Below are 22,681 nucleotides of genomic sequence, written 5' to 3'. Positions count from 1 at the left end.
AGTTGCAAATGATTTATTTGTATTTATTTATTATTCATTATTGCATTTACTAATATGTTATACAGTACATTTGATAGGTTTAGAGGACAATAGTAAATAAATAAAAATAATTAACATTTTTGGGATAGTTTGACTGGCTGTTGGGACGCTACTGTAAAATGACAGAAACCGTGAAATATGGATTATTGAAACATCAATGTTCTCCTGCCATATTTAACTTGCTATATTTTACAGGAATATCAAACAGTAGGTAGCTGAAAGTGAAAGTGAAAGCCACTTCCAGTCCAGAAGTGATGTTTTACAGTTAAAAATTACTTAAACATTGATCTGTTTCTCACACACATGGTCACCTAACATATTACTTCAGAAGATATGGATTTAAATGCTGGAGTCATATGGACAGGGTTGGGAGGGTTACTTTTAAAATGTATTCCACTACAGATTACAGAATACATGCTGTAAAATGTAATTTGTAATGTATTCCGTTAGATTACTCAAGGTCAAAAATGTATTTAAATACTTTGCATTACTTCTTCAGAACTGGTAGATTTTTTCACTTGTTTTGACTATTAAAACTCTGCCAGTACAGTCAGACAAAATACACATGTTAAAAATACATTCTCTGAAAAACCTAAATATCTTATGCAGTGTTGTTTCTAAAACAAGGTCAATCAAATGTATCTTGCTTTAATGATTTTTAGATATTTTTCCAAGAAAATAATACAAAAAATATTATCAATACGATATTTGTCCTAATATCAAAGGTCTTGTTAGAAAAAATATGATCATGTCTGGTAACACGTGTATGTAAAATGGCTAGAAATAGCATTTTAGCTTAGTGTAAAACTGACAATTTACACAAGGATTATTTCTATTTCTTCTGCTCAAAACGTCAAACTTCTCTGCTCGTATGAATGTAACACATCATAAGAAAGTGTTCAAATGCACTTTGGATCGCATCATTTATAAGTATAAATATTTTCCATCTGAAAGGACTAAATATTAAACAAAAGACAATTAACTGCAAAGTAATCTCTCCGGTAATCTAAATACTTCTTGAATGTGTAAGCCCGTTTATCGGTCCAATGACGGTCTCCAATAATACGGGTGAAGGTCTCTGCGCGTTACTGTCTTTCCTTGTACGCAACACAACAAGATTAAATTAAATACATTTTCTCTTATGTATTACCTCGTTATTTCATCTGACTCCATGAATGAAAAAGGTTTTTAATGATATCTGAGTATCATTAAAAGTGAGCGAATGTTTGATTATTCCTTTAACTCCTTTAATTATACTTTACCCATTTAGATTAAGAAACTATGTCGCTTTGAGGTCCTCGCGTGTTTTTCTCTACACCGCGGGTCTCACGATCACAAGCGGTCAGTATTGGATCATCAAACAGAGGTAATTGCTATATACCTGAGATCGGTCACGTTCAAGTTCACACAATCAAAGATACATCAGTATAGCCCCATGGAATTGCATACACTTGAATGTAACTTAACGTTTTCTTCAGTAGAGGTCACGACCACTATTTCAGATGTAAGTTGACCAACATAACTGCTCTTATAATAGCTTTGGATTGACCATGCGTGGTTTCCCACATACACTTATCTGGAGAAACATCAAATCAAAACAGAGGTAAGACACACCCAGATTTAGATTGGTCAAGCAGCATTTGCTGTTCTAAACGGAAATTCCCTTTTTGTCTTTGCAAACCAAGTACACTTGAATCGATGCCAAATATTAGTCGTCACTAATCTGACGCAGACTTGCGGTAACATACGAATCATTCAATCTGTTTGGGAAACACAATGTCAGAGTCAGTCAGAATAAAATCAAATGTTGACAATTTATTGACCAGGTAAATAGAACAATAATTCAAAATCCAATTCATAGAGTGAAATCATCAATCAAGTATAATAACAGCAATTCAGAAATTGAGGAATTCATAGACACATTTACCTGGCAACAAGAACTACACACAGCGATCCTGTGGGAAGTCTACCTGTCCTACAGACTCCCTGAGCAATGTGTCACATCTCCTTAAATACCCAGATAATTCAATATGCTTACCAAATGGTGGTGTCTGTCATTATAATTAGATTTTGGTCCCCTATTGAGGGGGTTCCTGTAGATTAACATACAAGTGGTATGGAGGATCTGGGGGAGGGCACACCTTTAAGGGGCACACCACAGTTCTCATATTTTATAACTTATTTTTGCTTTTCATTATGGCTGGGAGGATGAGACCAGTTTACCAGGTGCACTGAGAGACTTTAAATGATACCAAACATGTTATAGTTACTTTTTTGTACACTTCACATTGCATAGGTTTTTAGTGAGCTTTAAGTGAGGAGGAGGAGTGAGATGAAGGGTCTTTAGAAGGGAGGTGTTAGCTGCACAGTTTGTTGCATCTCGGATGTTGCTGCATCTGAGAGAGAGAGTTCAGATGTTAATTCTCATGAGAGCCTTTTGTTTTCTCGAGGAGTAGCCCAGACTCACTGACACCCGCCTTACAAATGTAAATGTGTTCTATGTTTTTTAAAATGGCAAAATGCTGTGAAAAGATCCTTCTGATCTAAAATGACAAGTTAAACTGAAACAAACAAAAAAAAAAAAAAATTAACGGAAGCACAAAAACATCGCTGCTCCAGTTACTCATGTAAACTCAGTTCCCTGAGATGAAGGGAACGAGACATTGCAATGAACACTATGGGGAAATTCCTTTCCCACAACCTTGTTGAAGCTCTTGTATCATGACACCAGTCTTATGATTTGCAATGCTGTTTGACCTCTTTAGGTATGCAGTTTTCCTATATAAGTGGGCGCTAAAGCAAAATTTCTTTAGAATTTTCTGACTGAGGGACAAGAATGCATTGTTTGTTCCTCGAAAATGAACTTGTAGTCCGGTCAAGTTTTGCAATGTCTCGTTCACTTCATCTCAGAACAGAGGTTACATGAGTAACCGGAGATGTTCCCTATCGATTCAGTTCACCTGACAATGCAATGAACACTATGAGGAACGGAGTCCCATCACGCTGCACTACATAATGTCATATCCTAAGATGCACCAGTGTAGAAACACTTAGAAGAATATAAATTTGTCTATTATAGGTATCTGGTTCTCACACTGCGCCGTGGCCAGAAATCTCACAATATATAGCTGTGGGCCCCTTACATTAATTCTACAGGGTTGTTGTGGGTTGCATTTTGTAAATGAAGTTGTGCTCCTCAAGTAAATTAAGAACCCTAAAAGTTTCAGTCCTTATGGCAATGAAGCTCAGTCTCCGTATTGTATGAAATGTTTTTCAAAGGCCCGCTCCCATTCTAAAATTGATGACCATTTGCACAGGATGTGTTTCTCTAGTGGTGTGACAACACCCAAGTGTGAACATGAAAGCCATTTGGGATGCAAAAAATGTAATGAAATCAGTTTGTGTAAAACTCGCATTTAGGCAAAATACTGTAAGTTATATTTGTATACAAGCGCAAATGTGATTTTACTTCAAGCAGAAGTTATTTCAGTGGAGTACCTTCATCAGTACCTTTAACATGAACACTCATTACTCATTGCATGCTGAAATCAAGCATGTAATGTAAATGAATGTGCTTTTCCAAATGTGTGATCAGCTGGTGAATTTCTTTTAAAACTGCCACCGAAATTTAAACCCCTTAATTTAACACACTGGTTAATTGACTTATTATTACTATTATTGTCTAGGTAGGATGTCTTACCAGAGAGGTATGCATTTCTTTCTTCAGCAGAACACAAAGGAATATTTTTAGAAAAGTATCTTGGCTCTGTTGGTTCATTCCAAGTGATTGGTGATCAGAATTTTGTAGCCCCAAAAATCACATAAAGCAAACATGAAATAATCCATACAACTCCAATGATTAAATCCATGTCTTCAGAAGCAATATAATAAGTGTCAAAATATCAAGACTGGAAAGAATAATTTAATGCACATGGCTGTATCTTGTATGATTGCTTATATTTATTGATATAGCAACATTTGGTCTAACAGTGCAATTTAGACGTGTGGCTGTGTGTATTTTATGACTATTTTTGCAAATATATGGTGGTATGTTCTTTCTATACATTTTACTGTGTTCTAAGCTGTAACCACCCACGTGTCTGAACATTATATAAGAATAAGTTAGAGAATTTGTTCTCTAAAGATATAAAACAATGGGGGTTTGTTGTTGCTTTGTTGTTTGTTTGCCAGTGTGTTGCTTGAAATTATTTAATAAAAAACAATATTCAATATTTAGTTTAAAGTGTGTTCCTTTACCCTATCTATCAATATCATTACTTTTTTAAATAATAATTTGTAAAACTGCATGTAAATAAAAACAATGTAAAAAATGCGTCTGATTGAACTTGGAGTACGGCCCAAATGCACACTTTCTTTCGTCATCAAAGTCTGCACTCAGAGGAAGACCACACATGGGCGGAGAGTGCCATTTGTCACCGGGCCCTAGATTTGATTGAAAGGTGAAGTCTGTCTCTAAAAGGTGATTGGCCCTCTTAACTGTAAGGCGGGACTTCCAATCTGCTGGGCTCTCAGAGCTATTTGGTTTAGTGTTCCAGTTTCTCCCGTTCATTTTAATAGAAGTGGCCCATCTCTGGAAAAAGGCTGTTTCTTTGTTATTGCGAGTTAATTGTTCGAAACTCTTTTTTGAGTCTATCAAGTAAACAGTCTTTTATTTTGGAATGCCCTGATTGGTTTTTGCAGCCGAGTGCTACGGTAACTGCAAAGGGTCAACACCTGAAACCGCGAAACTGGATCAGAATGGCGCTGCAAGGTTCTCCCACTGGGTTGAAAACAATTACTGGATACATTTTACCGGAACGCCACGATGTCCGATCAAACCAAAGTGATGTTTCAGAAAGCGAAGATGAAGAAGAGGAAATACAGCCTGAATTCCTGGACATGAGGGAAATGGACTCTATCTCATCGGGAGGGAAAAGGTTTACATTTTCCATGCCAGCGTCAAAAGAAGGTAGCGCTCAATATTTATCAAACATTTTGTCGACGTTTGCTGTGTAATTAGGTTTGTATACCTGAGGTGTGTGGATCAAACCGTGTCTGTAACTAGACATCGCGGTATCGGTTTTAAAAAACACACCGCAGTCAGTAAATTATTTAAACGTAAACATGTTTATAGTAACCATGTTTACATCTTACACGGTCAGACTTGATAATTGCAATGTTTTCAAATTAGACAAAAGTAAAATGTAGATTTAAAGCGCACCCTTTCACTGTCACTGTCAACCTGATTGACAGGTTGGTGGCCAAGGATCCATGTTTACACAGTGAAATGTAGCCATGTTTACACTTTACACTGTTAAATGTAGCCATGTTTATTTACACTGTTAAAAGTAGCCATGATTACACTTTACGCTGTTAAATGTAGCCATGATTACACTTTACGCTGTTAAATGTAGCCATGATTACACTTTACGCTGTTAAATGTAGCCATGATTACACTTTACACTGTTAAATGTAGCCATGTTTACACTGCTAAAAGTAGCATGATTACACTTTATGCTGTTACAGTTTACACTGTTAAAAGTAGCATGTTTACACTTTACACTGTTAAATGTTGCCATTTTGTATGCGGTTTACACTGTTAAAAGTAGTTGTTTACACTTTACTTTGTTACAGTTTACACACAGTTTACACTGTTAAAAGTAGCCATGTATACAGTTAACGCAGTTTTAAGTAGCCATGTTTACACTTCAATCTGTTGCAGTTTACACTGTTAAAAGTAGCCATGTGTACACTTTAAACTGTTCCAATTAACAATGTTTAAAGTAGCCATGTATGCACTTTAATCTGTTGCAGTTTACACTGTTTAAAGTAGCCATGTTTTCACTTTACATGGTTTAAAATAGCTATGTTTTCACTTTACTCTGTTATCGTTTACACTGTTATATGTAGCCGTGTGTACACTTTACACTGTTACAGTTTACGCTGTTAAAAGTAGCCATGTGTACACTTTACACTGTTAAAAGTAGCCATGTGTACACTTTACACTGTTAAAAGCAGCCATGTGTACACTTTACACTGTTAAAAGCAGCCATGTGTACACTTTACACTGTTAAAAGCAGCCATGTGTACACTTTACACTGTTACAAATAAAACTTTTCAGAGCTTATAAAGAGCTTTTCAGGTTGTTATCCAAAAACCCGGAAGAGAATTCGCCATGGGATCCCACTGGATTTTCCTATGGGTTTTTACAATGGCAGTTTAAGATTTATGAGTAAAATAAGGTCTGTGGTAAACATTACTTGACAATATGTGAACATTTTGTTCTACAAAATAAATTACAAGCTTTCATACCTCAAAAGTGAATTTTGAAGCAATGTTGAATTACATACTTAAAAAAAAAAAAAAGAATGAATGCGGTTTCAAATCTATCCTTTGAGGTATAAAAGTATGTAATTTATGTTATAGAAAAAAAATGTCCACGTATCAAGTAATGTTTACCACAGACCTTATTTAACTGATAAGTTGAAAAACCCTATTATAAAAAAAACTAAAATTTTAGAGGGATTCCATGGCAAGTTAGCCTTCCAGTTTCGTCTACAAATTAACGTCACAGCTGAACAGCTCTGTAAAACAGTGATTATACAAACAAATATTTTTATCTTGGTGTTGCATCTCACTTCTTAAAAAGCTTTTTGGAAGCTTAATGAAAGTATCCTACTTGTAAACAAAGTCTACCACAACATTTGTATAGTGACCAAATGTGTCATGCATGTTCTATTGCCTTCATTTGCAGTAGATTTCAAGGTGGACAATATGATGTACCGGGTTGAGGGCCGTTTTCCTTTACGTGATCCCTGGTGGAAGATCTCCTGCACAGTTGGCCAAGGCAAGCACAAGAGTTATGTCAAAAGCTACCTCTCCTACAGCCTCCGCACTAATCTGAGATCAGAAGGTCGTTCACTTGTGTCTCTTTTTCTCAACGCGTGTGGGGCACTACCTGACTTTGTCAAAACATTTATGGAGTGGTTGCCTGAAGACCGATACGTGGAGCCCGTCAATGTGCAGGATGCCCTGCAGGATTTTGAAGTGTCAAAACCGGAGCATAAAGCCATAGCTGAACAGCTCAAGACATATGTCAATCACTCAGGTTGGACCACCTATATCATTTGTATAACTTACTGTTTTTGAATTTCACTGACACTAATTTCTTGAAAGTTTACTGAACTTTACTTAAGCAATCTATACATTAGAATTTAAAATATAATATATACTAGAATGCAGGATTTTGTTTCAGTCTGAAAATGCGAATAATGTAAACAATAAATTTGTACAGTATCCCAAGAATGTCAAGGAACGACTAGGCAGACAAAGCTAAAGTGGAATATAGGTGCTTAAAACAACTCCTAAACTTTAATCTATTCTAATCCAATTTCCCTTAATCTAATCTTAACCTTAAATATACAATTTTGCACACATGATAGATACTGAACAGTTTATGATTTTTAAACCATAATCAATGACTATCACTAATTTTGTCTTTAAATACATCAGTTGCTGGGACACATGTGAGAGTTGCCAACTTGTACCCTGGAATCATGAAATATGTTCCAACATTGCTGCCAGGCCAGTTTATGGAGATAATAAGCAAGGGAAAGATGGAGCACAAACCGGAACCGGCTGAGAAAGACGACTCCATTCAGTCCTCACCTCAACAACAACAACAACAACAACAACAACAACAACATCAGCAGCAGCAGCAGGATAATACAGATTTTTTGGCCAAACTGGAGGAGCTAATTAAGACTGATGTATGGAAGTTGGGCTTTAACTATGTAAGTAAGAATTCCTCTAGGGTCACCAGCATTGCTTTTGAATCCCTAGAATGTTTTTTTACCAGCCTATAAGAAATATTCTAGGTTTAATACAAGTTAAGATCTGTTTACAGTAGGTCTGTCACGATTAGGGATGGGAACCGAGAACTGGTTCTGAACAAGAACAAATATAAAATAAAAATACTGGAATCACAGGGGCCTGGGTAGCTCGGCGAGTATTGACGCTGACTACCACCCCTGGAGTCTTGAGTTCGAATCCAGAGTGTGTTGAGAGACTCCAGCCAGGTCTCCTAAGCAACCAAATTGGCCCGGTTACTAGGGTAGGTAGTAGGGGTGGCGGGAAATATCGATTCTTAGATGCATCACGATGCGGACTTGCACGATTCTGAATCGATTCACAAACATCAAGCATCGATTTTATGAATGTTTCTTGCTAACGTAATGTTGACGGAATGCAAAAGACGCACCTCGTAAGTGTGCAACTACAGCACCCGTACAGTCTTTTGGCATGCACTTAACACGAGACACAGATGGCTCAGCAGGAAATTCGACTGGCACCCTCGGGATTAAAAGCAAGTGTATGGAAGCACTTTGGATTCTATGAAGACGAAGGGAAACGTGAGTTAGACAAGAGCCACATTGTATGCAAGTTGTGTCGAAACTAAAATAAAATATTTTGGAAACATGAAAAACCATATTACACTTTTCCACCCGGAGGAAGAAAATAAACTGCCGGTTGTAGCTGCGAACCAGACGACAATCGAGCAAGCGATGTCAAAGCTTCCACCCAGCTCCGAAAAGGCTAAGAGAATTACAAATTAGATTGCAATATTTATTGCCAAGGATTTGCGTCCTTACTCGGTTGTTGAAAACCAGGGCTTTTGGGGTATGTTGCGCACGTTGGAGCCGAGATACAACATCCCATCTCGTAAGTACTACACTGACACAGCGATCCCCACACTTATGCATTATACTTATGTATTCCCTGCACTAGTGTCCCTGCAGAAAGATTTTTTTCTACAGCAGGAGATATAGTCACTGCACAGTGGAGCACACTTGCATCTGAACATGTTGACCAGCTCCTGTTCTTACAAAAGAACTTGCACATCACTAGCTAAACACATTTGCACCGTCACGCACTGTCACTTATTTCATATCAATATATGCTGTAAACAGACCTGGAAGTAAACCCAGAGTCTTACTAAGTTCTACAGAGTTTACTGTACTGCCCTCCACTTAGTGTGTCAGCCATTTATAAAAAGGTAGTCAACATTTTGACTCCCCTCTGCTTTTTATTGTGGTATAAAGCAAAATGTTTTTTGTTTTTTTTTAACTGAGGGACTCTTTTATGTTCATGATTTAGTTTAAAGTCAGTAGCTTAAGACTCTTATTTATCATTGTATAAGTGCAATTTATATTATTTATTTAATTTAAGTGCAATTTACAAGTTATTCAGAATATGCCACAAGCATAATTTTTGTATGAGAGCTGCTAGTACAGAAAGCTTTGTATGATTTTTGGCTCATCAAAATGTTTATTTTTTGTCTGATTTGACTTGCCACATTGCTTCCATTTGTTGTATTAATAAAAGTTATTGGAAGTAAATTACTTATGAATCATTACAAATATTTTGCTTTAAAAGTACAAAGAAGTCAGTGAGAAAAAAATTCTGTATTGATGCATCGATAATCGTTTTATCAGCGAATCGCAGCTGTCTGAATCGTAATCGAATCGCGAGGTGTCTAGAGATTCCCACCCCAGTAGGTAAGAGTCACGTTAGGTTAAGCTCCTCATGGTCGCTATAATCTGGTTCTCGCTCTCGCTTAAATTTTGATATTTAAAACATTGTTATTCATGTAATTCACAAGTTTTTAAAGCATTAAAAGGACATCATAATGTGGCGGGGCCGGGTCGTGATCCTACACACCCGGTCCCGCCTTCCGCCCTGCCACACATATATCCCTATTTTAATATTTGATTTAAATATTTGAAGTTAAATATGTAAAAATGATTTAAGGCTTATGAAGAACACAAGAACCTTAAGAAATATGACATTTTATATCACAATGAATCGTGAAAGCCCTAAAAGAGACAATTTAACATCATAGCCTTTAAACAGACAATCTTCTAAATCACAATTATTTGTATGACAATCAATCGCAAATTTCATAAACATGACAGCCCTAGCTGACAGCATCTGTGGCAAGAAAATAATTTCAAAGAAGGAGACTCAAAAAAGTATTTTTGTGTCTGTGCATATTTGTAATTTTTTTTTGCTTGTTGGTGAACCATTTTTTGCATCTAAACTCATGTTATACCCTTCAGTATTTGGTGTCCTTTTGATGGATATTCTGCTTATTTTCACATTTTTGACAGATCATGTTCAAAGAATTACATCTCATCAGGTGTGAAGCAAAGTTGGAGGCTTTTAAGCTCTGTAATTTGTTCGAGAAAATCCCCGTGCTGCAGCGTATTTGCTTGCAATTGTATGCGGAAGTGAAGCGCTACTGCAGTGCAACCGGCAGCACATACATTGAAAGGGAGAAACTAGAGAAAAAGATTTACCGTGAGGTGCAAGATGTGAATGCCTGGAAAGCTGTACATTTTCTTGTGGACCAGGGTGTGCTGATTAAGGACAAAACAAAATATGCACTTCGGAACCTCTTCAACTACGAGAAGGGCATTGCTGAATGCTTGAGGAGCCTGGTGAATGGAAAACTCTGGACAATCGACTTGGATGTGAGTGAGGTTCTTCGCAATGCTCAACTGGAGCGAATAAGGGTGAAGGCTTCTAAAAAAGACAATACGAGGAAATCTGATGCAAAAACATCAGTCTTGGCACAAAATCACGTAGATCAGGGCATTGGATCTGAGCAGAAAGACCTTGCTCAGCCTGGTACATCAAGCATGGACCAAAATGGAGGAATACCTCCACTTTGCGATTCTTCTCAGGCTTTTGAAATTATAGAGCCGACCATTAAAGAGGAAAGCCTCACTTCAGACATAGACTCCTTATCGGACTCTGCCTTGATTGATTCTACCTACTTGGATCCTGATCCCACCACCATAGAACTAGACCCCGATCAGGTGCGAGCGGCAGAAATGATGTGCGCCAACCCAGTGACTGTGATCAGTGGAAAGGGGGGCTGTGGGAAGACAACAGTGGTCAGCTTAGTCTTTAAGGCGGCCATGCAGCAGCAGACAAGTGACATGGAAGAGGTGTTAAAGGCCTGTGAGGTTTTTCAGAATGACTCTCAGGGGTCTAGTAATGGGGTGCTTTCAGACTCACCCAAGGAGAATCAAGGCAATGAGGAGAGTGACAGTAATGAAAAGCCTATGGAAGTTCTTCTCACTGCTCCAACAGGGAGAGCTGCTTCGCTTCTTACTAAGAGAACTGGTTTCACTGCGTACACCATGCACCAGGTATAGTCCAATGAAATGAGTTTTGGTCCTATTTGTTGAATTTTACAACAATGCCATGAACACTGGTGGTCATTATCACAAAATAAACCATGACAGAGTTATTGGGAATTGTATTACTCTGAAGGTGTTTATTTGACCTTATTGACAAGCTAAATGTACAATAACAAGGTAAATGTACATTATCTCACTTATTACATGGCCACTTTCAAATAAATAAATAAATGGACTTGAAATATTGATTTCAATTGAAAATATTTTATAATGAGAAGAGACAGAGACTGTGGAGTGATATGAATCTAAGGACAACAATATATTATATTTTGTAGGGTCCTAGAAACTTATATAATTCTATTTTCCAATTATTTCCTCTTGTTCCAGATTTTATGGAGTTTCATGAATGCAAAAAAAGATCAAGGGAATCCCGTGGACTGGAAGTTCTCACAGGTGCGTGTGCTGGTGGTGGATGAGGGAAGCCTGGTGTCTGTTCAGATCCTTCACTCCATTCTCAGCATGCTTACCCAACATGCACAACTCCAGAAGTTCGTCATTTTAGGTAAGAACATTGCTTGCTTGCATATTCATTATATTCAGTTTATGGCTTGTTTACAATGTATTTACCTCAACTTAATTGTACAGGATTACTATGTTATTCTGAGTGTAGGTGATGTGAGGCAGTTGCCCAGCATTGAGCCTGGAAACACACTGAATGACCTGTTTGAAGGTCTTCGGAAGATCCGTTGGGCCATTGAGATGCAGACCAACCATCGAGCCGAGTCTGAGCTCATCGTCAGAAACGCTGGACTGTGAGCAGATATTTGGACTCTAAAATGTTTGTGTGTTTGAATGTATAATATGAACAAATGCATATATCAAGGCCAATCCTAATTGCTCTTGCTCTTTCTAAAAACTCATAGAATTTCAGAGATGGGTAAAAAAAGACATTATAGTCCTTTGGAATTTGATGCGACAATAGACATGACAAAATCCTCTGATATTCCATCACCTGACAAAAGGTTCATTTTTGTCAAGATCTCTGGGGAAGTGTATGATTATGGTAAGTGAGCAGCCTCTAGATGGCCATGTCAGATGTTTGTGTGAAATTGTATGTTAATTGAAATATGTTTGTAAATCTTAAAGAACCATGCACTGTATGTAGTTGTTTTTAGGCAGATGCATTTACACTGTCATTGTGCCTTAGATATAAATCCATTGCATCTGTTGCTGTAAATGTGTGAACCAAAAGGGCTATACAACCAGAACAACAAAGGCCTTGTTTACACATAGTATTTAAAGAATAGTTCACCTGAAAAAGAAACATTCTCTCATCTTTTACTCACCATCATATCATCCCAAATGTGTATAAATCTTTTTTCTTCTGCAAAACACAAACTAAGATTTGTATATCTCTGTAGGTCCATACAATGTTGTGGTGACCAAAATTTGAAGTTTCAAAAAGCACGTAAAGGCAGCATAAAAGTAATACATATGAATCCAGTGGCTTAATCCACGTCTTCTGAAACAATTTAATCAGTTTTGAGTGAGAACAGACCAAAATATAACTCCATTTTCACTATAAATGTTGACACCTGCAATCTCCTTGGCTATCGTGATTTCATGCTCTATTACACTTCCTAGCGCCATTTAGCGCTCTGTGCATGCATCAAGCACTAGGAAGTGTAATCAAGCTTGAAATCACGATTGTGACTAGAGACTGCAATGGTGAACCGAACAGTAAAAAAAAAAAGTAGTTACATTTAGGCTTTTTCTCACACAAAACTGATTGGATTGCTTCATAAGACATGGATTAAACCACAAGTCTTATGGATTAATATTATGCTGCCATTATGTGCTTTTTGGAACTTCAAAGTTTTTGTCACTATTCACTTGCATTGTGTGGACCTACAGAGCTGAGGCGTCTAAAAATCTTAATTTGTGTTCTGCAGAAGAAAGTCATACACATCTGGGATGACACAAGGGTGAGTAAATGCTGAAAGAGTTTTCATTTTTGGGTTAACTATTCCTTTTGAGATGCATCACGGTTGATCATATCATAAGTGGTAAAAAAAAAAGTGGAACATTCTATATATATATATAGAATGTATGTGTGTGTGTATACACAACCCCAATTCAAAAAAAGTTGAGACAGTATGAAAAATGCACATAAAACAAAAATAAGTGATTTTTAAATTGTGTTCACCCTTAGCTAAATTGAAAACACTACAACTACACATTATATTCCGTTTTAACTTGTGAATTATTATATATATTTTTTTAAATGTACAATAGTTTCAAATCAGATTATTTCAACACGCTCCGAAAAAGTTGAGATGGGCAATTTAAAACTAACAATTTGACCAGTTAAAATAACAAGGCAACGTGAAACAGATGTTAAACAGGTGAGGCAATCATGTCATAGTATATAAGGAGTCTCCAAAAACAGCCTGGTCATCAAGCATCATTCGAGACTTGTCAATTTGCCAACAGATGCTTCAGCAAATAATCCAGCACTTTGAGAACAATGTTCCCCAAAGACAAATTGGAAGGATTTGGGGCATTTCACCCTCTACATTGCACAATATAGTTAAAAGTTTCAAGGAATCTGGTCAAATCTTGGTGCGTATAGGACAAGATGAAAATCTGATCCCTCAGACGTCACTGTCTTAAAAAATGTCATTCATCTGTAATGGATATCATGAACATGAGCTTGGGATTACTTTAGTAAACCTTTGTTGGTCAACACCACTTGTCTCATCTTAGATGGAAGGTAGAACAGGGAACTGTGTTTTTTGGTCCTATGAGTCCACATTTAAATTTAAAAAACCACAGCCATCGTGTTATACGGGCCAAAGGGGAAAAGGAACAGCCAAGCTATTATAAGTGTCCGGTCCAAAAGCCAGTGTCATTAGCCATAGCCATGACCAGGAGTGTGTCATTGCCCATAGCATGGTTTAATCGCACATCTGTGAGGGCACCATGAATGCAGACAGATATATAAAAATTTTGGACCAGCATATACTGCCATCCAGCACCGTCTTTTCCAGGGACGTCACAGAATTTTCAGTAAGACAACTTCAAACCATATACTGGCCCAATAAGCAGAGAGTGCGGGTGCTAGATTGGCCTGCCTGAAGTCCTAAACATCTCCAATTGAGAATGCATGGTGCATTATGAAGCACACAATACAAGCAATACAATTGTGCGGTTGAAGACCTACATAATTGATGAATGGGGAAAATTCCACTTTATAAACTTGTGTCTTCAGTGCTCAAATGCTTAATAAGTGTTATTATATGAAATGGTGATGTTTCACATTGGTAAACACTCAACTGTCTCAACTTTTTTGGAGTGTGTTGCAATCATCTGATTTGATATTACTGTACATTTAAAAAAAAATAAAAAATAAAAATCTTCTATTTTAATTCTTTAGACCTCCAGAATACTATTAAATTCCTACTCGAGAAAGCTCCTGGACTCAAAGATGATAAAACATCCCAATTCGTGGCTTTCAGGAGGTAAGACCATGCTCAAAAATCAGTAAAAACAGGTGAGCTGTGTGAGTCAGCAAAATAACAGTCAAGCTGTGTTGTAGGCTAACCAAAATTAAAAACTAGCAAAAGCTTTAGCAAATACCTTCTGACTATGTCCTATTGACACAAAAATATGTTTTGTGAAAATTCACAATGCGACAATTTTGTTTTCTTTCACTCTGCATTGAAAAGAATTACAATAACATAAGCTTTTGGATAATGTGTTTGGAAACGGCTTTCCATATTGTCAGATGGGTTATATTTTGCTGTTTTCTCAAAAACAGATTCAAATGTACATCATTTTATTGTATTTTTTATTCACATCGCTTTGTTGTAGAACTTCATGCTGTTAATTGGCTGTTTTACTGGTCAACTTTCATCAGAATTAGTTCATTCAGACTCCTCCGATGGCAATCATGAAAATGCTGAGGCTGAAGGTAAAGTGGTTGTTTTTGTTTACAGGAAGGACTGTGAATTGATCAATGAGCTTTGCTGCAAGCATTATTCTGGTCATATTACAAAGTAAGTAAATGTAAACACTTTTTTTATTTTTTGCTTCTAATTAACAAACTCAACCGTTTTTGAACCCTTTTCACTACTTTAATGCTGTATATAATTCAGTATGTTATACATAGAATTTAATATTTGTTTTTATTCACTTCAGGACTCACAAGAATCAAATATACTTTCAAAAGGGGGATAAAGTTTGCTGCACAAAGAATGGCTATGTCTCAGAAAAAGACAATGAGAACAACCTAGAAGAGAGTTTCCATGATAAATCTAGAACTTCCTTCAAATCTGCTGGATCTTTCAGCGATACTGCCGGGGTTTTTGGCAATACGGCTGGAAGTCAAAGAACAAAGGAACAGATGAAAGTGAAAAAAGAAAGATTGTGCAATGGGGAAATTTTCTTCATTAAAGAGGTGCTGGATTGTTGTATTTTTTCATAATGCAAAAATTCTGTTAAATTGTACTTTTCTGTCTGCATTGTAGCATTAATTGGCTATTGGCTAACTCTATTAATATAAACAAAGATTAGATGTAGACTTTTTGTGTCCTCAAATACATCTATTTTCGAAGTCCTATTACAGTAGGATAAATTCTAATTTGTATATGTTTGATCATTAAAAAAAAAAAGAAGAAGAGAGCAACGTTTAAGGATGGCTGCAGTTTTTCATTTTATTTTACACCAATCACAGGATTTGACTGAGGAGGATATGGGATTGAGACGCAAAAAGAGGCGGTATCTTACGCTAGATGATGAGAACGGGCGGATAGTGACTTCAAGTTACAGGGAACTACAAAGAGAGTGTAAATTGCGTCACGCTTGGGCAAGAACCATTCACACCTTTCAGGTAATGGGTTCACCTCTTTGAAGCTCTCAGTTCTGTCACATTCAAATTAGAACATCAGTCATCATTATAGAGCCGTTCATACTTATTTGGATGCAATAACTTGTCAACTAACCATTTGTTGTTATCAACTTAAGGGCTCAGAGGCCGAAACGATTGTGTACGTGCTTGGAGATGGCTGGGGTCAAAACTGGCAGCACGTATACACCGCTGTTACACGGGGTCAGAAGCGTGTGTATGTGGTGGGTAGAGTGAATGACATAGAAAGAGCAATGAAGAAACCAGTCATCCCTCGGAACACACGATTGGGCAGCCACATCAGGAGCATAGTTGCTCGACCAGGGAACGATAGTTTTAATCAGTCTGGCAGCACTCAAAGTCCAGTGGACTCCTCTATAAATAAAAGTTTTGGGCCTTCACAAATAGCAGGTCTTGGGCCTTCACAGTCTACACCGTTGGCCCTGCATACCCCCAGCTTCTCCCAGGTGTTCTCTAGACCTTCATGTGTAAAACATCTCTACAGGGAGGAAACTGGCCAAAACATTGAAACATCCAATATGATTTTACAAGACGACATGACCTTCAGTCAAACCTATTCTTGGTCGCCAATGGACATTTGTGATGAGCCAAGTACAATGCATAATGCGAATGTGTCAGAATTATCCAATCATGTTGAAGGTGTGACTTTGTTGGGAGCGATCAGCTCTTCCCTGAATGAAAGCAGCAAGACTTCTAAACGGCTTGTTTTCTCGGACAACTGCAGTACACCATCCAAACATCCAAAGGTAACCGATAGAGTAGAACATATGGAAATGATCAATAACCAGTATTGTACCATTTTGTCAAAATTATCAAGAATCATTACTGTTATTGTACTCCTGAAAACCTGGACACGTTCAACCTGGATTCATGACAAGTCATCATAATAGAGTGAGATGGCAAAATTCTAAGAAATGGTATGACTTTGCTCGGACAAAAATGTACAACCTTTACTCCCATTGAGAAAAATAAACAAACCAACAAACATTGTAATTATGATTTTCCTTTGTTTAAGCCCAGACCCAAACCCAAAATGAACCATGATTTTAAAAGGAAATTCACTGTTGTGTACTACGGAATAAAGACAAACTTCAGTGTTTTAAATGAGTGTTCTTATGATTTATCTAATATTTTTTAGTTTAAGCTCTAACCCAAACCTCAAACCTGAACCTAGATCTAACCATAAAGTCTACCCAAACCCTGAAGATGAGGGAAGCATATTACAGTTTATTGACATACATCAGTCATTTGTTTTGCTTAAATGCATATGAATTGAGTAACATTTGTTCACTGGCATTTCCTTTTTATTTACATTTACATTTAGTTATTTAGCAGATGCTTTTATCCAAAATAACTTAGAATATCTGCAGTATTTTAGTTCCAAGAGAAACTATAGTGCAGAAGAAATAGACAAACAAGTGTGTGTTTTTTATTGAATAGTAAGTGCCATCATTGTGGACTGGTTAAGTACTCGCAGAAGATGTGTTTTCAGCTGTTTCTTGAGGCATGAGTCATTCTTTAAAAGAATGGTTGGATTAAAGGTGTAGCTAAAATTTTAAAACTCTTTTGCATTGATTTGAAATTCTGTTTGTTGATTGGTTGGTCTCTATGGGAATAAAAGTCATAATTTTTCTTACGAGCGAAGTTGTAAAATATATCTTACAATTTTGTCATCTAATAAAATTAAGACTCCTGACTTTCAGGGATTTAAAAAATTGTGTTGTTTAGGCCTGGAAACGTTTTTTTTAAGTTTATTGAAATCTCAAATAGAAAAGTAATTGAAATTTCTAGAGTGAATCAAAATGATTTTTAGACACAAATGCCTGGAAAGGTCATGGAAATTATTGGTCAAAAAAGGCAGGAACAGATAAAGATCTAGTATACTAATATAAAATTTCAGAGCTTTATTTATCAAATAAACTTTTGTGCAATGGCAACGTCTTACCAGGCCCCCATGATGATTGTGCAATGATATGGCAATACAAATATATAAGATATGTATTTACATCTAATAATAATAAAATATCTAATAAAAAGTTTAGATTGTTCCAAAGAAATGCAGTACAAGATGTTTTGTAAATTGGCATGGATTGTCAAACAATCTTCAGAACACAATTCAGTAGTTTGCATTATCCATAGGTGACTTTTTTTCTTCTTACATGTTTATATAGGATTATACATATTTGCATATACTATATACAGTATAATAGTAGATATATATTTGTGTGTTTATAGGATATATAGGATTAGATCATTGGCCAACAATGCTATTACTGGAAATGTAAATTATATACTGAAACAGTTTTTAGGCCGATGAGTGCATAACATTCTGTGCCCTCCTCTTGCCATAGCAAACCACTTCAGAAGAGTCTCCTTTGGGCAGCTCACACCTGAAGCTTCTCTCCATCACAAGCCCCAGCATCAAATGCCACGGAAGACAACTCTTCCAAGAGGATTCATAAGCTAACAGAGAACACCATTAGAGTGGACAGTGTCAGACCCAACATGCAAGAGTTGGAAAGAATCAAATAGATGTGCAGGTTCACTGCTGTATTTTATCTGGCTTTTCAGAAGATCTATTTTTGAGGATTTGTGGTTGAGAATAAATGCATGTAGTTAATTAGATTGGACATGAGTGTTAATTATGAATAACTGCTCATTTATAAAGCAGCACAAATAGGGATGACATCAGGGAATGGGTTATTTTTTTTATGTATTCAAAACGGTGTTTCTTATGTATAAAACTACTGTCGTTTTTGTAAAATTTTGTAGTTTCAAAAATGTGTCAAAAGGAATCTTCTGTATCCCCCTCTGTTTTGGCTCTAATATTCACAAATATTGATTTCTTTCACTTTGATATTTGGTTAAACGTTGGCATACTTTTATTTTATTATTTTAAGTTTGAACTTTAAAGCATTATGTATGTTACTCAGATGTTTGTCATTTAAATTTTTCAGTTCATTTATCAATCCATAATGAAAAATAACAGCTTTCTGTATTCATCAATGTTTAAATACATGTTTGATCTATGCACATGCATCTTTTCACATTGTGGGATGTCAACTAAATTCAGAAATGAAAACAATATCCTCTAGTAATTATTTTCTTCTTTTGCAAACTTATTTGTTGTGGAATAATTTATATAATATATATACACACACACACACACACACAATGTGCACCAACTATCACAATAGCAGCAAAATAATAATAATAAAAAAATCTTCAGGAGAATAAACATTTTAATGAATTATTTAGAGAAAATCCATCAAATACTCTAAACAAACATTTTGATTTTGTACTACTTTTAGAGTCTCAATCTACTGCAACAACTCAGTTTTATATTGGTGGTTGTTAGGTTTATTATTTGCCCATTTCTGTTTGTGAATATGGTATTTTCTACGTACAGTAACAAATGCGTTCTGTAGCCTGTTTTAATTTTTTATTATGCAATATAAAAATAAATACAAATACAAAAAAAGAACAATGAGAGTTACATTATGACAAAGCTTGTTATACTAGCTTATATGCATTACACCATAAAAGAGTCTTCCATGCAATAGAATTGTTAGAATTCCTTAAAGAATTTAAATATATATCAATATCTTTCTTTGAAAATGTACACTTATTTGGCAAGAAAAAGTAAAAAATTAATTCTAAAATTAAAACGAGAAGGGTCTAAATTTAAAACAAAATGTTTTTGCTTATACAAAAGTTTGAAGATAAATACTTTTTAACAAAATTTGAGAAGTCTACCCAAAATACTTTGCAATAAGTACACTCCCAAAACAAATGAATAATTGTTTCTTCAAACTGACGACAGAAGGAGCACATGGGGGAAATACTATTATTGAATTTAGCAAGTTTATAGTTTACTGGGTAGCAATTATTTATAATTTTAAAAGAGACTTCAACAACTTTATTGGATAACAAAAAATGTTATCGTAGGAGCCAGAAACCTTCCCATTCTATATCATTAAACTTATTATTCCAAAAGCTTACACAAGCAGGTAGAGAAATGACACCTGTTAAGAGTTAAACAATTTTTTTTTGTTTGACATGTTACTGAAAAGACATTGGTCAACAAATAAATGAGTGTTGTCAAAAATAGGAGGAAAGCATAAGAAACCTTTAGGGCCAGGCTTTACTAAAAGTTTGACAATAAGGAATTGCACCAAAAACAATGGCATACTCTCTTGGGGGTACTGGAAAAGAGAAAACTTGCATACAATTTTCGTAACGGAGCAGGACACCCCTATCATCTATAAGTTGACTCACTAAAAGTATATTCTTGTCAAACCAATTATGAAAAAAAAAAAAGATTTATTTTTATATCTAATATTTTTGTTATTCCAGATAAAATAACTATGTGGAGAAAAAATATAATTGTATATTAGGGACCAACATATTAAAGCCTGTTTATGAAAACTAGATAAAGCTAAAGGTATTTTAGAGACATCATAGTTGCAGCGCAAGAAAAAATGTAAACCTCCAACTGAACTGAAAATATGATTTGGAATGACACTCCAAAAGGACGTGGGGCTGTTTAAAAATGATTTTATCCATTTAACATTTGGAAAGAGTTATTAAGATTGGAAAAGACCTCTAACTGAAATCCCCCCATAGCCCGATCAGCTATCATAACACTCTTTTTTATTAAGTGAGTTTTAGAATTCAAAACAAAGTCTAATATCATTTTGTCCAATTTTCTACAAATCTCCACAGAAACATCCAGTGCCATTGCGGGATAGATAACCTGAGATAATCCATCTGCTATGGACAGCAACACTTTACCTGTTATAGACAAATCACGCTGTAACCAGGAGTTTAATTTACGATGAATAGCAAGGATAAGAGGTTCAAAGCTCAGTTTTGATCTCTTTTTCTGATCTTCACATATAATTATACCTAAGTATTTGACTTCAAATTTGACTGGGATGTCACAAATATTAACATCAGTGGAATGTTTTACAGACAAAAGTTAACATTTGTTGATATTAAGAACTAAACCAGAAGCAGATGAAAAATAATGAATTATGTCTAAAGCTAAAGAAACTTGATCTTTATTTTTCAGAAATAGAGTTGTGTCATCAGCCTTATTAATATTGATCAATTTGCTACAGAGAAACCTTTCAAATGACTATTTTGAATGAGGATGGCTAATAATTGCATAGGAAGCAGGAAAAGTTATGGTGAGATTGGACAGCCTTGACGGATGCCTCTCTCTAAATTAAAACTATGAGTAGTACCATGTTGTAATTTCATTGAAGCATTGGCGTTATTATACAAAGTTTGAATTGCATTAATAAAATTGGGGCCAAAACCAAAAATATTCAGGGACTTGAGAATAAAAGGAAACTTCACAGAATCAAAAGCTTTATAAAAATCAAGAAAAAGCAAGAAACTGTAATCAGGGATCAAATCTGAGTAATCTAAAATATCAAGAACAAGTCTAATATTATTTGAAATATGTCTGTCTCTCATGAAACATGACTGACATTCATCAATTATATCATCTAGAACATTTTTAATCTTTTTAGCAAAAATCATGGCTAATATTTTGTAGTCGTTATTTAGGAGGCTAATAGGTCACCAATTTTCTAATTGAGCATGGTCCTTTTGAGGTTTAGGGGTCAAATGTATAACACCCTGAGTCATAGAGGGTGGGAGAGTACCCTTATGAAGACTTTCTAAATAAAATTTGAGGAGAAATGGAGAAAGATCATTTGAAAATTTCTTATAAAATTCTGTGGTCAGACCATCATTTCCAGGAGATTTATTTAGTTTCAACTTGTCAATCACCTCAAAGATATCTTTCATTTGAATAGGAGCTTCACAAAGAAGCTTGCCATTATCATCAATTTTGGGAATATGGTCCATGTCAAGGGAGTTATAAAATAAATCCAAGGCATGTTGAGTGTCTAGAACAATAAAGGTCTTTATAAAACTCTTCACAATAATTAGAAACGTATTTATGATTCTTTAAAACCACTCCATTTACATTAAGACTATTTATAGAATTAAGATGATTTTGCTGTTTCTCTAATTTGAAAAAATAGCTGGAATTACGTTCTCCCTCTTCCAGCCACCTCCTACTTGAATGAACAAAAGCACCCTTTGCTTTATGTATATACAAGTTATCTAAAGAATTCTGTAGTTCAACCAATTCTGATTTCTGAACAACTGATACATTTTCAAAGGGGATGCAGGAGAGACAGACAATTCTTTTAACAATGTTGGGTTCCTCTCATTTAAATTGCATGGCTTTTTGAGTTCCAGCTTTAAGCAGCATTAACCTAATATTGTATTTTAAAAGCTCCCAGTTAGAACCAAAATTATCTTCAGCTTGAGCTTTATTAAAAAATATATTGAATCCTAGATATCACAGATCGACACATTTCCTCATCCTCTAATAAAGTAGAGCTTAGTTTACAATATGAACTATATGTGCTTGAATAAGGAGTTATCTAAAGATAAAATTATGGATTTATGATCAGACAACAGAGAA

The 22,681-nt window shown here is 35.7% G+C and overlaps 1 protein-coding gene across 2 annotated transcripts; it reads left to right on the top strand.

Annotated features, from left to right (window-relative positions):
• The first annotated feature begins 4,596 nt into the window (after window positions 1–4,596).
• Window positions 4,597–19,522, top strand: LOC127638985 (DNA helicase B-like). 2 transcript variants are annotated; one of them, XM_052120770.1, is made up of 13 exons: window positions 4,597–5,008; window positions 6,797–7,147; window positions 7,552–7,832; window positions 10,209–11,255; window positions 11,634–11,808; window positions 11,917–12,058; window positions 12,170–12,309; window positions 14,683–14,767; window positions 15,245–15,304; window positions 15,447–15,705; window positions 15,982–16,137; window positions 16,272–16,919; window positions 18,525–19,522. In XM_052120770.1, exons 1-13 carry the CDS (start codon window positions 4,798–4,800, stop codon window positions 18,633–18,635), a joined length of 3,666 nt encoding a protein of 1,221 aa, XP_051976730.1. In that variant the 5' UTR covers window positions 4,597–4,797; the 3' UTR covers window positions 18,636–19,522. The 2 variants fall into 2 exon arrangements, with proteins under 2 accessions (XP_051976730.1, XP_051976729.1); XM_052120769.1 differs by having other exon boundaries at window positions 6,794–7,147; window positions 18,525–19,521.
• Window positions 19,523–22,681: the final 3,159 nt, after the last annotated feature.

This window comes from Xyrauchen texanus, chromosome 47 (genome assembly GCF_025860055.1).
Source record: "Xyrauchen texanus isolate HMW12.3.18 chromosome 47, RBS_HiC_50CHRs, whole genome shotgun sequence".
Classification (NCBI taxonomy): domain Eukaryota; kingdom Metazoa; phylum Chordata; class Actinopteri; order Cypriniformes; family Catostomidae; genus Xyrauchen; species Xyrauchen texanus.
Note: the sequence above shows the minus strand (reverse complement) of the source record. Positions and strands in the feature narration are given on the sequence as shown.

Coding starts and splice junctions, on each gene's coding strand:
- LOC127638985 (XM_052120769.1), top strand. CDS start 4,798: ATGGCGCTGCAAGGTTCTCCCACTGGGTTGAAAACAATTACTGGATAC. Junction 12,059..12,169: donor ATCGTCAGAAACGCTGGACT/GTGAGCAGATAT, acceptor AAAAACTCATAG/AATTTCAGAGATGGGTAAAA. Junction 14,768..15,244: donor CAATTCGTGGCTTTCAGGAG/GTAAGACCATGC, acceptor TTTTGTTTACAG/GAAGGACTGTGAATTGATCA.